We start from the raw sequence: 18,098 nt of genomic DNA on the forward strand, positions 1-18,098 counted from the left end.
ACTTATACCTTTGGTAAAGCTTTTCAGTCTATACTATTCTTTCTTTTCCTTTGGTACTACAGTTCAGGCCACTTTTGTTCTCACGTTGAGTTTAGCCTTATAGCATAATTGGTTTCCTGTCTCAGTCTGTCCTTTGTACCGATTTGTTCTCAACACTGTAGGCAAATTGAGTACACTAAAATGCAGATACTAAAAATCTAAACTGCCTTTTTTTTTTTGAGAGAGTGAGCAAGCATGGGAGTGCAAGAATGGGCGGGGGGAAAGGGAGAGGGGGAGAGAGAATCTTAAGCAGGCCCTTTCCAGGGCCAGTGCAGGGCTTGATTTCACCACCCTGGATCATGACTTGAGCCAAGATCAAGAGTTGGACGCTTAACTTACTGAGTCACCTAGGCACCTCTAAACTGCTTTTTTTGGTCTTTGTTTTGTTTTTAAACATTTTATTTATTTTGGGGGAGTGAGGGAGGGAGCACGAGTGGGGAGGGGAAGAGGGACAAGCAGACTCCCAGGTGAGTGTAGAGCCAGACTAGAGACTCGATCTTAGGACCCTGAGATTATGACCTGAGCCAGGGTCAGACATTTAATTTACTGAACTACCCTTACACCCCACCCTTAAACTGCTTTTTTATAAGATTTACAAGGCTTTTGGGATCTAGGTCCTGTTTCCTCTCCTGTCTTCTCTCTTGTCACTCTTCCTGCCACTCTTCCTCCTTTTCACCACAGCTCCTTCAGCCGAACTAAAGTGTTTGCAGTTTTCCCAGTGTACCAGATAGTGTCCTGTCTGGGATTTTGCTCATGCTGCTTTCTCTGACTTTCTTTGTAGGTCTCTCTTCACTTTCACTAACTTGTACTCATCCTTAGGACTCAGTTTAGACATCACTTCTTGGGGAAGCCCTCCCTTATGTGCCCATGGGTTTTTCTTAGTGCAGAAGTGCCCTTCCGATGTGCTCTCTGGGCATTCGATGATTCCCCATTTACCCCACTGTATTAGAACACCCAATGAGATGTGAATGAACTTCTGTATAGCAGAGACTGTTGCGTATTTGTTTGACTCCTTAGTACCTCATGTTGGGCCTGGAGTGGTTTGTTGTAGCTTAGTAGATATTTGTGAAATGGATGAATGAATGAATAAGTGAGTAGTACATTAATGTGATGATTTTTCACTCATCGTTCTCCAGAAAATTATCCAAGGCAAGGCTACAAATCTTATGAGTTGATTTTTATTTTAAGCTTGAGTCTTATTATTGGCATCCATACTACTGTTTTATTTTATTTTTTTTAAAAGATTTTGTTTATTTATTTAACAGACAGAGATCACAAGTAGGCAGAGAGGCAGGCAGAGAGAGAGGGGGGATGCAGGCTCCCTGCTGAGCAGAGGGCCCGATGTGGGGCTCAATCCCAGGACCCTGGGATCATGACCTGAGCTGAAGGCTTTAACCCACTGAGCCACCCAGGCGCCCCATACTACTATTTTAATACTCTCGTGTATCTTTACTGTATGTTTTAATTTCATTTATTATATTAATTTTATTTAGGTATAAATCATTTGTTTTTTAATAAGAATCTTGGTTTACTTTCTTTTTATAACCTTGAGATTTATCCCTGCCTCAGGTGGAGGACGCGCTGTCCTATCTTGACCAGGTGAAGCTGCAGTTTGGTAGTCAGCCTCAGGTCTACAATGATTTCCTTGACATCATGAAGGAATTTAAATCTCAGAGGTAAAAGATCTGTGTGGTTGTATTCAAGCTTTGTGCTTGAAATGTTGATTTTGGAGGGGGAGGATATGGCTCGTTCTCATATGTCGAGAGAAAAAGGGTGCTCCTTTTGGGGGGTTTAATTTTTAGGGTCATTCTTTTAGTTTATGTATGGCTTATTGATGGAAATTACAGGTCCTAGACCTTTGTATTCTCCCTGTTGGTTAATTTTTCTTCATTAAAATTTTTCTTACTACTTCACCTCAATCAGGGAAGTAGACTGGAAATGATTAGGTTACCTGCTCTTTGAGTTGATTTAAGATACACTAATATTCTGGCATGGTTCACTGTTAGAGTAATTCGTAAAAAATGTAGACACATAATAATTAATGCTGGTGTGTCAGAGGGTGGGTCTTGCATGGGAATTGCTGCTTTACATTTACTGATGAGAGTATCTGCTTGTTAGGACTGTTATCATGAACGTAGATTCTGTTCAAAATTGTGACCAAACCTCTATGAATATGATGCTAAAATTGCTTTGGAATTTCAGAATTCTTTCTGTTTTGTTGATTTTATAATATGCAGATTGATTTTTACATTTTCCTGTTCAAAGAACCTAGTGGAATGTGTTATTTTTTTTCTTATTAGGCTGTTGGTCAAGCTTGCCACTTTAATTTTTGTGGTTTGGTGTGTGTGTGTGTGTGTATGTGTGTGTGTGTGTGTGTGTGTGTGTGTTTTGTTTTTTGTTTTAATCAGCATTGACACCCCAGGAGTGATTAGTCGTGTGTCCCAGCTGTTCAAAGGCCACCCCGACCTGATTATGGGCTTCAATACCTTCTTGCCCCCTGGCTACAAGATTGAGGTGCAAACCAATGACATGGTGAACGTGACAACTCCTGGCCAGGTTCATCAGATCCCCACCCATGGCATCCAGCCCCAGCCTCAGCCACCACCCCAACATCCTTCCCAGCCTTCAGCCCAGTCAGCCCCAGCTCCTGCCCAGCCAGCTCCTCAGCCCCCACCTGCCAAAGTCAGCAAGGTGAGCACTTGGAATACTTTGCATCATGTAAAATGCATCCCTAGAGAGCACCCTCCTTTGACATGTCCCCTTTATATAAGACTTAGAGATATCAGTTGTAGTGATTTCATCAGAGAAGATCCATAGTCACTTCCCTGTAAGATGGTTTATATTTACCTTCCACATATTTAGATGTCTGTTTAAATCAACACATCACTAACCTATGAGGACTTGTTTTTGTCCTCATCTCCTGCCCTAGTGAACCATGAACATCCCAACAGATGGCCACTTGACTTGAGTAGTAGTACTTAGACAGCATGGCAGAAACGGTCATCTCATGATCAGATTATGCTGTTGCCCATGGGGTCATCTTACAAAAGCCACTCTATTTACCAGACTAGGTCATATCAAGCCGAGCAGAAGACCCTACTGATGGTGGTGATGATGGTGGTGGAATGTTCTTGTTCTAGAACTGCACTGTCTGATACTGTAGCCACTAGCCACATATGGCTGAGTTTAAATTTAAACTAATTAAAATACATTCAGTTGTAATGGCTATGTTTCAAGTGCTCATTAACCCCGGTTGGCTTAGTGGCTGTATTCTGTAGGACAGTGCAGTGTGAAAGGACATTGCTGTCACCTCAGTTCTATTGGACAGAGGTAGTTTAGAAGATTTTTATGTGGATTTCTGCAACAAGTGCCTTTTGACATTAAAGATCTATGGACAGTGAAGGTTGTGTTTTTTTTCTCCCTCTTCTGTTTGCACCTGTTGAGTGAGCTTAAAAATTGCATTAGAAAAATTCTTCCCTGTAATTGGAGATGTAGCCACTTTTCAGGTTGTATTTAGAAAATTTGAGACTAAAATTAATCTGTATTAGAATGTGTGAGCCCTTTGCACTCCCCACCCCTGCCCAGTATGATTTGAGTTGGCCTAAAATGGCCTGGCCAGAGTGAATTAAGGACGTTTGTTGATCAGACATGTTGTTTCTCTTTAGTTTGACCTTTTTTTCCTATGTCAGACCATCTGTGTTCCTGAGGAGACTATGACTTTTTTCTTTTTAGCCTTCCCAACTACAAGCACATACTCCAGCCAGTCAGCAGACTCCCCCTCTCCCACCATATGCATCCCCGCGCTCTCCACCTGTCCAGCCTCATACACCAGTGACAATCTCGTTGGGAACGGCCCCATCCTTGCAGAACAATCAGCCCGTGGAGTTTAATCATGCCATCAACTACGTTAATAAAATCAAGAACAGGTTCCAGGGCCAACCAGACATCTACAAAGCGTTCCTGGAGATTTTGCACACATACCAGGTAAGAGATCTGCTCTTTTAGTCTGCCTTAGCCAGGTCACATGCTGAGGGCATCTGACCAGAGAAGGACTTGAATAACCGTTTTGTGGTCTCTAATTGTTACTGCAAGTCAATAGGTTAGAAACTGTGATGTGTGTTTATAAAGCTAGTTTGATTTGCCTGACTTTAATTGCCTTATAACAACAGGACTTTGAAGTTACTGCCCTGTGAAGCAGATTCTTATTATCTGGGGGGTTTAGAGGATGATTTGTGTAGTGTAGTTCATCTACAGTAGAAGGAGGAGATACTTCTCTAATATCTTGTGTTTTATTGGTTGGTAGTGATCCCCTGAGCATTCACATATACTCTCTTTTATTTATTATTTTATTTTTTTTTAAAGATTATTTTATTTACTTATTTGACCTTTGTTCCCAGCAATGGGGCTTGAACTCATGACCCCAAGATCAAGAGTCACACGCTCTTCCAACTGAGTCAGCCAGGTGCTCCATCCTACTTTTAAAAAAATTGTCAGCCACCATCTTCCACTCATTTCTCACCTTAAAAGCTTGCAGTTAAAGCAAGTGCTAAGAATGTAGACTTTTCTTCTTAGGTACAGCCCAAGTAGATAATATCCCAGAAAATGTGCAAAAGGGAGTCAGTCATTCAAAGCAGTGGCCCTCTTATATGATACCTTCCCATTTGCAATTTCCTGTCAGAAAGAGCAACGAAATGCCAAGGAAGCTGGAGGAAACTACACTCCAGCATTGACTGAGCAAGAAGTATATGCCCAGGTGGCTCGTCTTTTTAAAAATCAGGAAGATCTGTTGTCAGAGTTTGGACAGTTCCTACCAGATGCCAACAGCTCTGTGGTAAGTTTTATTTAGAAAGAGCTATACTATTTAGAATTATTATCTTAAAATTTAAGTTAGGAAGCTGGAAACAATCTTTTCTGTTTAATATGAATGATATGCCTACTTGGTAAGAATTAATCTCTATCCTTGTCTTACTTAGCTTTTAAGCAAAACAACGGCTGAGAAAGTTGATTCCGTGAGAAATGACCATGGAGGCACTGTGAAGAAGCCCCAGCTGAACAACAAGCCACAGAGGCCCAACCAGAATGGCTGCCAGATCCGTAGGCACTCGGGAACGGGAACTACCCCTCCGGTAAAGGTGAGGATGGCCGGCACCTGCGCAGTTTGACTTTCGGGAGCAGTCCTCATGGACAAGTATTCCAGGGTTGTTCAAGTGTTCTTATCCAAGAGTGTTGAAAGTTGGATCATGGATACTCAGAGTGAGTTGGTATATGTCACAGAAACTCAATGCAAAGCTTCTTATCTGGCTTGCAAAAGAATGTTAGACTATCACTGATTACACAAATTACTGTACTTTTTGAGTTTGTATTATTTTCTCTATATTTTCTCTCTTCTTTGCTATTAGCCATCATGTCTTTTTTTGTTTGGTGCCAAAGGTTTCTGAGACTTAACTAATTTTTCTCTTCCTCTGACTTACTTGATGCCTTCAACCTGCCTTGTGATAGTAAGAAGGAAGATTATTGAATTAATTGTTTCAGAAATAAGTCAGCGGCCTCTAAGGTCCTCCTGTGAGTAAAGTGTCTATACTTTGTGAGATCTCTTTGGTCTAGAGGCCTATCCTGTCCAGGTTTCTTTGTTCGGCTGCCAGGTCTCGTTTGTATTATTGTCGTCTCCAAGGCCGGACCTGGGCTGTAGCAGAGGGGGATCTTCAGTTTGTTAGTGACCTATCACACGATGCCTCTCGTTAGAGTAAACACGTGATGGTCTGCCTGCCGAAGGCCCAGCCTGTCGTGCAGCTGTGCCAGGGAGAGAGCTAGGTGTATGTACTGAATGTTGCTTCAGTGAATTCTAGAGCAGTATGTAATGTGGAAAAGATGGGACGTGTCTGCAGAATCTAATTAATGAATCATGAGAGTTAGTGGAATTTCTAACAGTAGGTGGGGACTGGTGAACAAGCAGATGACTACTGACACGTTAGGTGTTGCTCACACTTGAAAGACTTTTTTAGTGTCTAATGGCTTTTCCTTTTGAAAGCAAACTGAACGTAGAAATACTTTCTGTTGCTTCACTTCAGTAAAGAGTTCTATGGGTTGCAAGAATCAGCTTGGCCATTCAGCTCTGCTCTTGCTTTGGTCCCCTCCCACACTTGATTACCCTCAGATGGAAACACTAGAAAGGGGGATTAGAATCCCTACCTCCTTTCCTCCTCAGGCAGCCTACGCAGCAGAGGCTTTGGCTCTTGAGAGCGTGCACTCTGAGGCGGTGAAGGTAAATGTGCTGCTTCCCTCAGAGTTTGTGCATTTCTTCACAGGTGGTTGAGAGATGACTTTTTATAAAAGGGAATTCTTGCCTGACAGTTATGTTGTGGCGTATTCATTCCCTTTGAAAACGTAATCTTAAATTGATCTGAGTAGATATTGCTGACAAGAGTCATTCTTAGGAAAATAAACTGTGCTTTTTATCATGAATTTTTATTTATTTTTTTATTTTTATTTAAGATTTTATTTATTTATTTGAGAGAGAGAGAACATGAGAGGAGAGAGGTCAGCGGGAGAAGCAGGCTCCCTCCGAGCAGGGAGCCTGATGCAGGACTCGATCCTGGGACTCCAGGATCATGACCTGAGCCGAAGGCAGTCGTCTAACCAACTGAGCCACCCAGGCGCCCCTTTTCATGAATTTTTAAATTGAATTATAACTAAAAGGTTGAAGGTTGATTTCTACCGTCTCCTGGTAGTATGCTCCAACTCTTTGCCTCCATTTCTAAGATGAGGTGGTGGCACTAGGTTCCAAGTTAAGTTACTTTTGGCTAATGGAAAAAGTGAGGATATTCTGTTACCGCAGTAATGAGGTGAGAAAATATTCGGGAAGTAGAATGATCTGTGAACCTCAGGGTGGGGGCAAACTGAGATGGAGAAGATGGTTGGAAATCTTTCAGGGTGTAAAAGTTAATGAATTAACGTAAATGAGAATTCTCTCATTCGTTGCAGATTATTGACAGCAGTGGTCAGTGACGGACCCCGAACACAGATGAAAATAAAACTCCAAGAACTTTCCTCCTTGGATCTTATGTGTTTGTATTTTTCCTTCTTTTGCAGAAGAAACCTAAACTGCTCAGCCTAAAGGATTCTTCCATGGCAGATGCCAGCAAGCATGGTGTAGGAACGGAATCATTATTTTTTGATAAGGTAAGTAGTGATTGAATTAGATTTATTATTAATGCCAAAAGGAAAAAAAAAAAAAAAATCCCCCTATCCCCAAGAGGATTTTGTTTTAGTTGATTAGGACTTTCTGCCTCTTAACACATAGTTTCTAAGTTGTTGGTCCTTTCAGGCTACCGGAACCATTAGCACAGCTGGGAAGCAGTAGCATTGTCTGTTTTGAAGTAGTTTACAGCATTTCCCCTGGCGGAAGACCGCTTTGAAAAAAAATGCGTGATGTTACTCTTGAGAGATATTTGGAGCTCCTCATTGTAGATATCCAGGTGTGCACCAGTTGTTGAGGACTGGAGATGACTTGTAATCTTGATTGCTTGTGGTACTTAAATGTGGTATCACATACAGGGTTTGTGGGAGTTCTCATTTAACTGTATGTTTTCAAAGTTCCCTGGGTGATCCTGATACATAGCCAGCGTTGATGATTACTGGTGTAAACAGGGTTTTGTGGTATATTGGTTTAACTCCCCTCCTATGTCTGACTTCCTCCTTGGAGTCGACTTGATGATTAGCAGGCTGCTTTCATCAGGGTAATTGGTAACTGTCAGACTTCTCACCGGCAGGAACCAGCCTGGGATGATCTGGTGCAGATTTACCCGGTCTTGCACCTTTGGGTTTTTGCAAAAGGGCAGGTGTTTTAGCATTCCTGTGATTGGTGCCTCCTGATCTCTCTCTCTAGCCTGCTCTGCCTGTGTGCACTGTCCTGCTGAACGGTTGAGTCTCGCTCTGGCTTAAACCATTCGTGAGGGCTGCCTGGGCATTTGGTGCCTTTAAGGGAAATGTGGAAATGCTCACAACCAACAAATGGCAATGAGAGAGTGGAGGGGTGGGGTGTGAATAAGTTAATTTTGTAGGAGTGATGGTATTTTTTTGTTTGTCTTTGGAGTACTTATTTCTTAGAGACACATACTGGTACACAGTCGACCCTTGAACAATGGGGGTTGAAAATCTGAGTAGAACTTGTGACTCCCCAAAACTTACTGTTGACCAGAAGCTTAACCAATAATATTTAATAGTCGAGTAACACATATTTTGTATGTTATGTGTATGGTAATACTGTATAATAAATAAGCTAGAGAAAAGACAATGTTATTAAAATCATAAGGAAGAGAACATATGTTTACAGTGCTGTATGTATCAAAATCCACGTGTAAGTGGACACATTCAAACCCATGTTGTTCAAAGGTCAGCTGTATAGCTGAAATACCTGAAATTTGCTTTAAAATTCAGTGGTGGAGGACATGGTTGTAGATGAAATAGAATTTACTGTATATTGATCATTGAGGCTGGGCAAGTACATGGGGTTCATTAGACTGTTCAGTCTACTTTTGTGCATGTTTAAAGGCTAATAAAAAATTAAAAATCAGTCGATACTATATGTATAGTACAAAAAGTACAGTTCTCTTTCATCTTTGGCTTTGAAAATACATAGTCCATGTAATATCTACTGACTGATAGTTATAAAAGTATACAGGAGTCTGGAGAAGGGGTTGTCTTACCTGCTTGGTTTGGTGAGGATCTGTCTAAAGTCTTCACTAAAGGACGATAATGCTAAAAATTATTTACTTTTTAAAAAGATTTTATTTTTTTATTGGTCAGAGAGAGAGAGCACAAGTAGGGGGAGCAGCAGGCAGAGGGAGAAGCAGGCTCCCTGCTCAGTGGGGACTCATCCCCAGCATTCACCCAGGGCCACGGGATCATGACCTGAGCCGAAGGCAGATGCTTAATGACTGAGCCACCCAGGCACTCCTAAAAATTTACTTTTAAAATTAAAATTCCAGATTGCTCATCTAGCCAGGCTAGTTTTACCTTGCTTATGCCATTGAACATTTTTAGGTTTTTGGATGTTAGAAATGTTCAGTATTATAAGTGGTGAAAAGAAAAGGATCAGCTTAGAGGACAGAAGTGTCTTAAGGGGCGCCTGGATGGCTCAGTGGGTTAAAGCCTCTGCCTTCGCTCAGGTCATGATCCCAGGGTCCTGGGATTGAGCCCCCCATCGGGCTCTCTGCTCCGCAGAGGGCCTGCTTCCTCCTCTCTCTCTGCCTGGTTGTGATTTCTGTCAAATAAATAAAATATTTTTTTAAAAAGTGTCTTAAAAATTATTCAGGATTACCAGAGTTTAAAACCAGTGTTGACAAAAGATTCTTGCTGTAAACATCTGTTAGGAGAAGCAACAAAAACTAGGGGAACTCTGATATGGTTGGAAAATCAAGCATATAAGAAGGTAAATGTAATATTTACTCTAGGATCTCATTTAAATTTTTTTTATTGAGAAACATTTTAAACATACGTGGAATGACTACCCATCCTCCAGCCTCTGCTGGAGGTTCCCTCCTACTAGCCAGTGTTCTTGTTTCATATGTACTCTTACCCACCCTGGCTTATTTGGAGACCAATTCCAGATATTTTATTATTTCATCCATAAGTACTAAGTTTCCTTTTAAAGTGACACTTTTCTCAAACATAGTCATTATCACATCTAAAAAAACTAACATCAGTTCCTTTAGTATTATCAAATAACTGTTTAAATTTCCCCAATCTTTTAAAAGCAATCCAGGATTTCTTGATTTCCCATCTAACTATTTCTCTTCTGGTTGTTTCCATAAGGTCCGAAAGGCTCTGCGGAGTGCAGAGGCCTATGAGAATTTCCTGCGCTGTCTTGTTATCTTTAACCAGGAGGTGATCTCTCGGGCCGAACTTGTGCAGCTAGTCTCTCCTTTCCTGGGGTAAGTGGAGTGAGGGGCTCAGCACTGATGTGTGCTATGGAGGTGAGGGTGTGTGATGGGCAACCATAATTTTATCATGGTGGGTCAGTTGGTTGACTTATAAAATGTCAGTGTCATAGGAGTCCTCTGGGAAATCTTCTAGTTTAACTACAGATGAAAAAATAGGCACAGAGGGCATTGGCTAAGACGAATGGTTTCCCAGTGTGCTGACCAGTGTTGGATGTTTATAGAGACCAGTCTCCTCTGGGGTTCTAGAATCTTGACTGTATTTGACAACCTAAGAATGATCTGAGCATTCAAGTGATCTTCTTGACTAGAAGAACAGCTGGTTATTGCTTAGTTTCAGTGTAACTCTTCCATCAGTACCCTAACCAGTCTTGGAGCGCTCTACAGGAAAAGGGGAAGCCAGATGCTCAGCAGCAGAACTTCTTAGGCAGGAAATAATAATTGTCATTGAAATTTGTCTCTGGTAGTTAAGTTCTGACCCAACACCAAATAGTAGTAGCTATACCTCAGGATAACTGCATCATGCTTCTGATTACTCACCCGTTTTTGGTTTGATTCTTCAGGAAATTCCCTGAATTGTTTAATTGGTTTAAAAACTTTCTGGGCTATAAGGAGTCTGTGCATCTGGAAACCTTTCCAAAGGAACGAGCCACAGAGGGCATTGCCATGGAGATAGATTATGCCTCTTGTAAACGGTTGGGCTCCAGCTACCGAGCCCTACCGAAGAGTTACCAGCAGCCCAAGTGTACAGGACGGACCCCTCTCTGTAAAGAGGTAAGGCCTTCCCTAGAAAGGGTCAGCTCTGAGTCTTCTCCTTCCTCCAGAAGGGAGTGACACCAGGGATCGAGAATCTATGTCAATAAGGAAATCAAGACCCTTCTCTGTCTTTTCTCAGAAGAAAACGTTTTATACTTCTGTCCAGAACCTTTCAGATCTTTGCAAACTTGTTAAAGGTGAAAGCTGTAATGTTGTGCTTTCTCTCATCCCCTAGAGTTGTGTCTGTCTTTTTACCGAGAATGCTTGATTACCAGAAAGCTTTGTTACACTTTAGCTTCAGTTTATCTTCTTTTACCCAAAGGTTCTAAATGATACTTGGGTTTCCTTCCCTTCCTGGTCTGAGGACTCCACCTTCGTTAGTTCCAAGAAAACCCAGTATGAAGAACACATCTATCGTTGTGAAGATGAACGCTTTGAGGTACAACAAGCTCCTTTATCATTTGGAGGTTGTGGAAATGGGAGGCACTAAATGCTAAGATATTTTAAATATCTGTCTGTGAGGCTTGGCTTTTTAAGACTGGAGAGCCAAATTCTCATGTTCTTCACTGGTAAATGCTTATTGTCCTACTTAGAATGCTTTTTGAGTTTGACAAATACATTAGTAATATTTTAGGGCAAGTGTGACCTATCTAGGCCACTTGAACCCTTTGAAGTTATCCATTGATGGCTGAATAATAATTCCTTGGATTTTTAACAGCATTTTAAAGGTTGTTGTGTTCTGCAGGGTATACAAAACAGTATCTCAAGGCTGACTGGGCTTTCTTAAAGAGGTTTAATTATTTAAAGTGTGTATTGTTACTCTTAGCAGGTATCTTGATGTGGTTAGCAAACCAGCTCTCCTGTGAGAACTGGAATTCTTCTCTCCAAATCTGTTACTTGGCTCCTTGTGAAAGAAAGTGAAATTAGGGTTTTATTTTGAAGCAGTTGGGAAAGGAAGAGCTGGAGTAAATAAGTGAGCTAGTAGAGCCCCCGTACCAGGAGTAGGAGTACGGAGAGTGGGCTCAGAATCCCCGGTGTGTTAAAACGTCTAGCTCACGGATCTCATCAACAAAAAGGGAATGTTCAGTGTGTTGGAAGAGGTAAAATGATTTGCATCCTATTTAAGGTATTTATTATATGAAAGTGACTGGCTCTGCTTATTCATATAGATGGGCGAGAGCTTGCTCTTTTTTTAAACCCATGCTGATTAGGCTCTGCCAGCCATTCCCCTTTCCCACGTGATTCGGCTGTTTCTGACATGTCTTGAATGAAGGGCCGCATGTTGCTTGGCCACTCGCAGGTGACTGGCTGCAGTGTTCATGAGGAGTTTCCACCATTTGCACAAAACAAGATCATGACAGATGCTAACTTCCATGGAAAGTTTTATCAGGGTGAAGAAAGCATTTCCTTGTTACCTACATTTAGTAAGGTTAGATGAGGAGTTAGAAAGCAGAGATTGGCATCTTTTTCTGACAGGATGTTCCTATTCTCAACTGGTGTGCCTATAAAAGGCAGCATCTGCATTTTCCATCTGCGATTACAGGCGTGATGATGGTGTGTGTGCATGTGCTTAGGATTGGGTGGGATGGGCTAGTTTGAAGGAGTATTCCTTTATACATCAGGATAGGTTAGTGATCCTACAGACAACCCCCAAATTTCAGTGGCTTGAATAAAAACATTTATTTCTTGATCACACTACCTGTGCATTGATGGTTAGTAGGGGATCCTGCTCATCAGAATTACTTTGGGACACTTCCTTTTTTTTTTTTAATTTATTTGCTTGAGAGAGTACATGTGCATGCACATGTGCCTGAGCAGGGGAGGGGCGGGGGGAGAGAGAAAGAGAAATATCAAGTGGACTCTGCGCTGAGCCCCCCGAGGGCTTCCATCTCAGGACCCTGAGATCCTGACCTGAGCCGAAACCAAGAGTTGGACGCTCAACTGGCGGTGCCACCCTGGGAACTCCTCCACAGACATTTGGTCATGGGACCTGAGATTTCTCGTTTACTTCGTTTTCTGTTTCTCATATAGAGAATGTTTTATGGAGCCTAGCAAAAGAGTTACTCAAAGGTTGCCAGTCCTATCCTTTACCAGGTCTGGCTAGGCCCTTGCCAGAAAGTAAGTCGAGTGGTAGGAGTTCTATTAGAATTTAAGTGATTACCCACAGATATGACATTGAAGTCCTCAAGGAATGGTAGTCACTGCTCTTACTATTACTGGATGTAGAACAGTGCTTTTAAGTATTTAAATATTTGAAGTTAACCTGAAAAACCTCACATATAAGACTGATTTATCATCTTTGAACGGTCTTCTGATTGTTGTGTGTTTGTTTCATTTTATCATTCCTAACAGATTTCAGCAATCCAGGAAAGTTCAGGGGAAAGTGTCAGTAAGGTTGCCTGATGTGAGGTCCCTGTGGTCTGGGGTCAGTAGTACTAAGCAAAGCACACTGGTGGTGTTAGAAGTAACAACTACCACTTAACTATCATTTATTGGATGTTTTGTGCCAGGCCTTGCACTAAACCCTTTATTAGGATTATATCATCTAATCTAGAAAACAGCCTGTGAGAGTACGTGAGGTTATCCCTATTTTATTGATAAAGAAATAGAATCTTGTGTGGCTACGATGGCAGAGGTGGGATTCAAATCCAAGGAATTTGGCTCCCTACTTCATACTTTTGACTGCTGTTCCATTCTTATTTGGGTCCTGACCACACTTTGTCTTTTGCTTTAGCTTGATGTAGTTCTAGAGACCAATCTGGCAACGATCCGGGTTCTGGAAGCAATACAGAAGAAGCTTTCTCGCTTGTCTGCTGAGGAACAAGCCAAATTTCGCTTGGACAACACCCTCGGGGGCACATCGGAAGTTATTCATCGAAAAGCACTCCAGAGGATATATGCTGATAAAGCAGCTGACATCATTGATGGTCTGAGGAAGAACCCTTCCATTGCTGTCCCAATTGTCCTTAAAAGGTAACTGACTGAATGTGCCTTTCGTGCTTTAGTGTGCTTCGTGACTGAGTCAGTGTCCCAATAGATAAGGCCCCATTTTCTTTTTCTTTCTTTTTTTTTTTTTAAGATTTTATTTATTTATTTGACAGAAGGAGACCCAGCAAGAGAGGAAACACAAGCAGGAGGAGTGGGAGAGGGAGAAGCATGCTTCCTGCTGAGCAGGGAGTCTAATATGGGACTCGATCCAGGACCCTGGGATCATGACCTGAGCCGAAGGCAGTCACTCAATGACTGAGCCACCCAGGCACCCCAAGGCCCTCATTTTCAACCGGGTTGCTATCCCATGAGACTTCCATTTTGCCCCAGCACTGGTTGTTGGAAATTAGGTACACCACGGGATAATGGAACTTCTTGATGGGGTTCTGTGTAACCAGCAGTAGAGAACATACCTTGAAAGTCCATAGTGGAAAGCTGTGTGTTTAAGGGAATGCTTTAAAATACAGAAAAGAACAAAGTAGAATACAACCTCCCACATTCCTGCCACTCTGTACTAACCTTTGTTAACATCTTTGTTTTTTAATAAGGAAAATCACTCTTTTCACTCTTTCATCTTTGTAAAATTGATTTTTTTTAAATTTATTTATTTATTTTCAACGTAACAGTACTCATTGTTTTTGCACCACACCCAGTGCTCCATGCAATACATGCCCTCTCTATTACCCTCCACCTGGTTCCCCAACCTCCCTCCCCCCGCCCCTTCAAAACCCTCAGGTTGTTTTTCAGAGTCCATAGTCTCTCATGGTTCATCTCCCCTTCCAATTTCCCACAACTCCCTTCTCCTCTCCATCTCCCCCTGTCCTCCATGTTCTTTGTTATGCTCCACAAATAAGTGAAACTATATGATACTTGACTCTCTCTGCTTGACTTATTTCTCTCAGCATAATCTCTTCCAGTCCCATCCATGTTGCTACAAAAGTTGGGTATTCATCCTTTCTGATGGAAGCATAATACTCCATCGTGTATATGTACATCTTCCTTATCCATTCATCCGTTGAAGGGCATCTTGGTGGAGTTTGGCAGCCGTGGCCATTGCTGCAGTAAACATTGGGGTACAGATGGCTCTTCTTTTCACTACATCTGTATCTTTGGGGTAAATACCCAGCAGTGCAATTGCAGGGTCATAGGGAAGCTCTATTTTTAATTTCTTGAGGAATCTCCACACTGTTCTCCAAAGTGGCTGCACCAACTTGCATTCCCACCAACAGTGTAAGAGGGTTTTCCTTTCTCCACAACCTCTCCAACACACGTTGTTTCCTGTCTTGCTAATTTTGGCCATTCTAACTGGTGTAAGGTGGTATCTCAATGAGGTTTTAATTTGAATCTCCCTGATGGCTAGTGATGATGAGCATTTTTTCATTTGTCTGATAGCCATTTGTATGTCCTCATTGGAGAAGTGTCTGTTCATATCTTCTGCCCATTTTTTGATATGATTATCTGTTTTGTGTGTGTTGAGTTTGAGGAGTTCTTTATAGATCCTGGATATCAACCTTTTTTTTTTTTTTTTTTTAGATTTATTTATTTATTTATTTATTTGACAGAGAGAGATCACAAGCAGGCAGAGAGGCAGGCAGAGAGAGAGAGAGGAGGAAGCAGGCTCCCTGCGGAGCAGAGAGCCCGATGCGGGGCTCGATCCCAGGACCCTGAGATCATGACCTGAGCCGAAGGCAGTGGCTTAATCCACTGAGCCACCCAGGCGCCCCTGGATATCAACCTTTTGTCTGTACTGTCATTTGCAAATATCTTCTCCCATTCCGTGGGTTGCCTTTTTGTTTTGTTGACTGTTTCCTTTGCTGTGCAGAAGCTTTTGATCTTGATGAAGTCCCAAAAGTTCATTTTCGCTTTTGTTTCCTTGGCCTTTGGGGACATACCTTGAAAGAAGTTGCTGTGGCTGATATCGAAGAGGTTACTGCCTATGTTCTCCTCTAGGATTCTGATGGATTCCTGTCTCACGTTGAGGTCTTTTATCCATTTCGAGTTTCTCTTTGTGTACGGTGTAAGAGAATGGTTGAGTTTCATTCTTCTACATATCGCTGTCCAGTTTTCCCAGCACCATTTATTGAAGAGACTGTCTTTTTTCCATTGTATATTTTTTCCTGTTTTGTCGAAGATTATTTGACCATAGATTTGAGGGTCTATATCTGGGCTGTCCACTCTGTTCCACTGGTCTATGTGTCTGTTTTTATGCCAGTACCACGCTGTCTTGGTGATCATAGCTTTGTAGTAAAGCTTGAAATCAGGTAACGTGATGCTGCCAGTTTTCTTTTTGTTTTTCAACATTTCCTTAGCAATTCGGGGTCTTTTCTGATTCCATACAAATTTTAGGATTATTTGCTCCAGCTCTTTGAAAAATACCGGTGGAATTTTGATTGGAATGGCATTAAAAGTATAGATTGCTCTAGGCAGTATAGACATTTTAACAATGTTTATTCTTCCGATCCAAGAGCATGGAACGGTCTTCCATCTTTTTGTGTCTTCTTCAATTTCTTTCATGAGTGTTCTGTAGTTCCTCAAGTACAGATCCTTTACCTCTTCGGTTAGGTTTATTCCCAGGTATCTTATGGTTCTTGGTGCTATAGTAAATGGAATCGATTCTCTAATTTGCCTTTCTGTTAAAATTGATGTTTTATTTAAAAAGTCTAGCTTGCCATTTGTACCAAGAATGTCTTCTTTTTTTCTCCTGTCAAGGCTTCAGCCCGAAGTGTAGGGGGGCTCTTGTACCCACCTAAGACCAGGCATCAAGGAGGCCAGAGCTAGAGCCCATGAGCCACAGGCTCCTTCAAGGCTGTGGCTCTTTGGACCACACTGTGAATGCCAGCCAACAGCTGGACCGTCTCTCAGCATCACCTGCAACGGTGATGACGGGATTCTTGTGTGCTTGCAGCTGCCTGGCTTTTATTGTACCCCCTCCTGCCCCGCCCAGTCTTCCGGTCAAGAGCTGGTGCAGGCTGTTCCTCTTCCTGCCGTGCCAGCAGCACTTAACTTTTGGCTTTGAGATGTAGGATACTCTGCAGTTCCAGTGCTGGTTTTGATTTTTACTTTCCTCGCTTTTGGAGTGTTAAGATCAGTTGTTGCCATCAGAAATTCCCAAACTATGTGCAAAGGAGCATTACTCTGCAAGTTTTCTGCTCTTGGACTTTTGCATTTACATTAGTGTAGTGAATGTTCTTAGAAGTCCTGCTGCAAAGAGATGTGCTTGTTTCAGCTGGCCAAGGAAGTGGACCCCCTTTTCAAGTGCGTTCTGTGGAATGCTGTTGAGAAGTAACTATTCTAGGTAAAATTTCTGACTTTGGGACAAATTACCTCCCCAAAATAAGTCCTGGATGAGTCAGTTCCTCAGGTAACAGAGTTCAGGCCTGGGTTGAATAACAACAATTTGAATAACAGTATCCCTAGTTGCCAACAGTTTTGACCTATTGTATCTTTTGACTTTTGAAATAAAGTAAGTCTGACACATTTCTCACTTCTGAACCCTTAGATGTGCACCTGGGTGGCTCAGTTGGTTAAGCATCTGCCTTCAACTCAGATCAAGATCCCGGGGCCCTGGGTTCGAGCCCTCCTTGGGCTCTCTGCTCAGCTGGGAGTCTCCTTCTGCCTCTCCCTGTCTCCCTACTAGTGCTTTGTCTCCACTCACTCTCCATCTCTCTCAAATAAGAAATAAAGTCTTTTTAAAAAATAAAAAACCAAAGAAACCCTTAGAGAGTAGGTACTGTTATCCCTATTTCCTCGATAAGAAAACAGTCTAGTATGGCAGAGCGAAGATTCAAATCCAAGGACTTTAACTCTCTCCCTTAAAATTCCCACGTCTTCTTGTTTCTACCCCCTCCCCTTCCCCAGGTTGAAGATGAAAGAGGAAGAATGGCGAGAAGCCCAGAGAGGCTTTAACAAGGTCTGGAGAGAGCAAAATGAGAAATACTACCTGAAGTCACTGGACCACCAGGGCATCAACTTTAAACAGAATGACACCAAGGTCCTGAGGTCCAAGAGCTTGCTTAACGAGATTGAGAGCATCTATGATGAGGTGAGCTAGACATTTTATATCCGTGAGAGGACCCAGTCTTTATGCTCAGTGTGCCTTGGACTCCTGGAAGTTACCTTTGGTGTACGAAAGCAAGACCCTCTGAGACTTGTCGATTCTTGCTTCAAACTTGTCCCACACTTCTCTTCCAGATTCTGTCACTGTAAACCTCACCTTTACTCCCGAGCTGCTACACTGGTTTCCCGGTTTACCATCCTGGCTTTGTTTGTGCCTGCTGCCTCCCTCTACCACTGTCCTGTCTGTTTCCCTCAAAACCGTACCTTGCCTTCATTCACGTAGCCCCTGTCAGCTTCCCACAACTGAAACACTCATCATTA

The 18,098-nt window shown here is 42.2% G+C and overlaps 1 protein-coding gene across 7 annotated transcripts in view; it reads left to right on the plus strand.

The window, feature by feature from the left end:
• Positions 1-18,098, plus strand: part of SIN3A (SIN3 transcription regulator family member A) — a 76,629-nt gene that overhangs the window by 31,678 nt on the left and 26,853 nt on the right. For all 7 annotated transcript variants that reach the window (XM_046007668.1, XM_046007675.1, XM_046007670.1 and 4 more), the window contains 11 exons: positions 1,609-1,715; positions 2,448-2,730; positions 3,772-4,023; positions 4,718-4,870; positions 5,013-5,171; positions 7,129-7,218; positions 9,853-9,971; positions 10,541-10,751; positions 11,056-11,172; positions 13,468-13,706; positions 17,580-17,763. In XM_046007668.1, coding sequence (XP_045863624.1) covers positions 1,609-1,715; positions 2,448-2,730; positions 3,772-4,023; positions 4,718-4,870; positions 5,013-5,171; positions 7,129-7,218; positions 9,853-9,971; positions 10,541-10,751; positions 11,056-11,172; positions 13,468-13,706; positions 17,580-17,763 — 1,914 coding nt within the window. The remainder of the gene's footprint in view (positions 1-1,608; positions 1,716-2,447; positions 2,731-3,771; positions 4,024-4,717; positions 4,871-5,012; positions 5,172-7,128; positions 7,219-9,852; positions 9,972-10,540; positions 10,752-11,055; positions 11,173-13,467; positions 13,707-17,579; positions 17,764-18,098) is intronic.

The sequence above is a fragment of the Meles meles genome, chromosome 6 (assembly GCF_922984935.1).
Source record: "Meles meles chromosome 6, mMelMel3.1 paternal haplotype, whole genome shotgun sequence".
NCBI lineage: Eukaryota > Metazoa > Chordata > Mammalia > Carnivora > Mustelidae > Meles > Meles meles.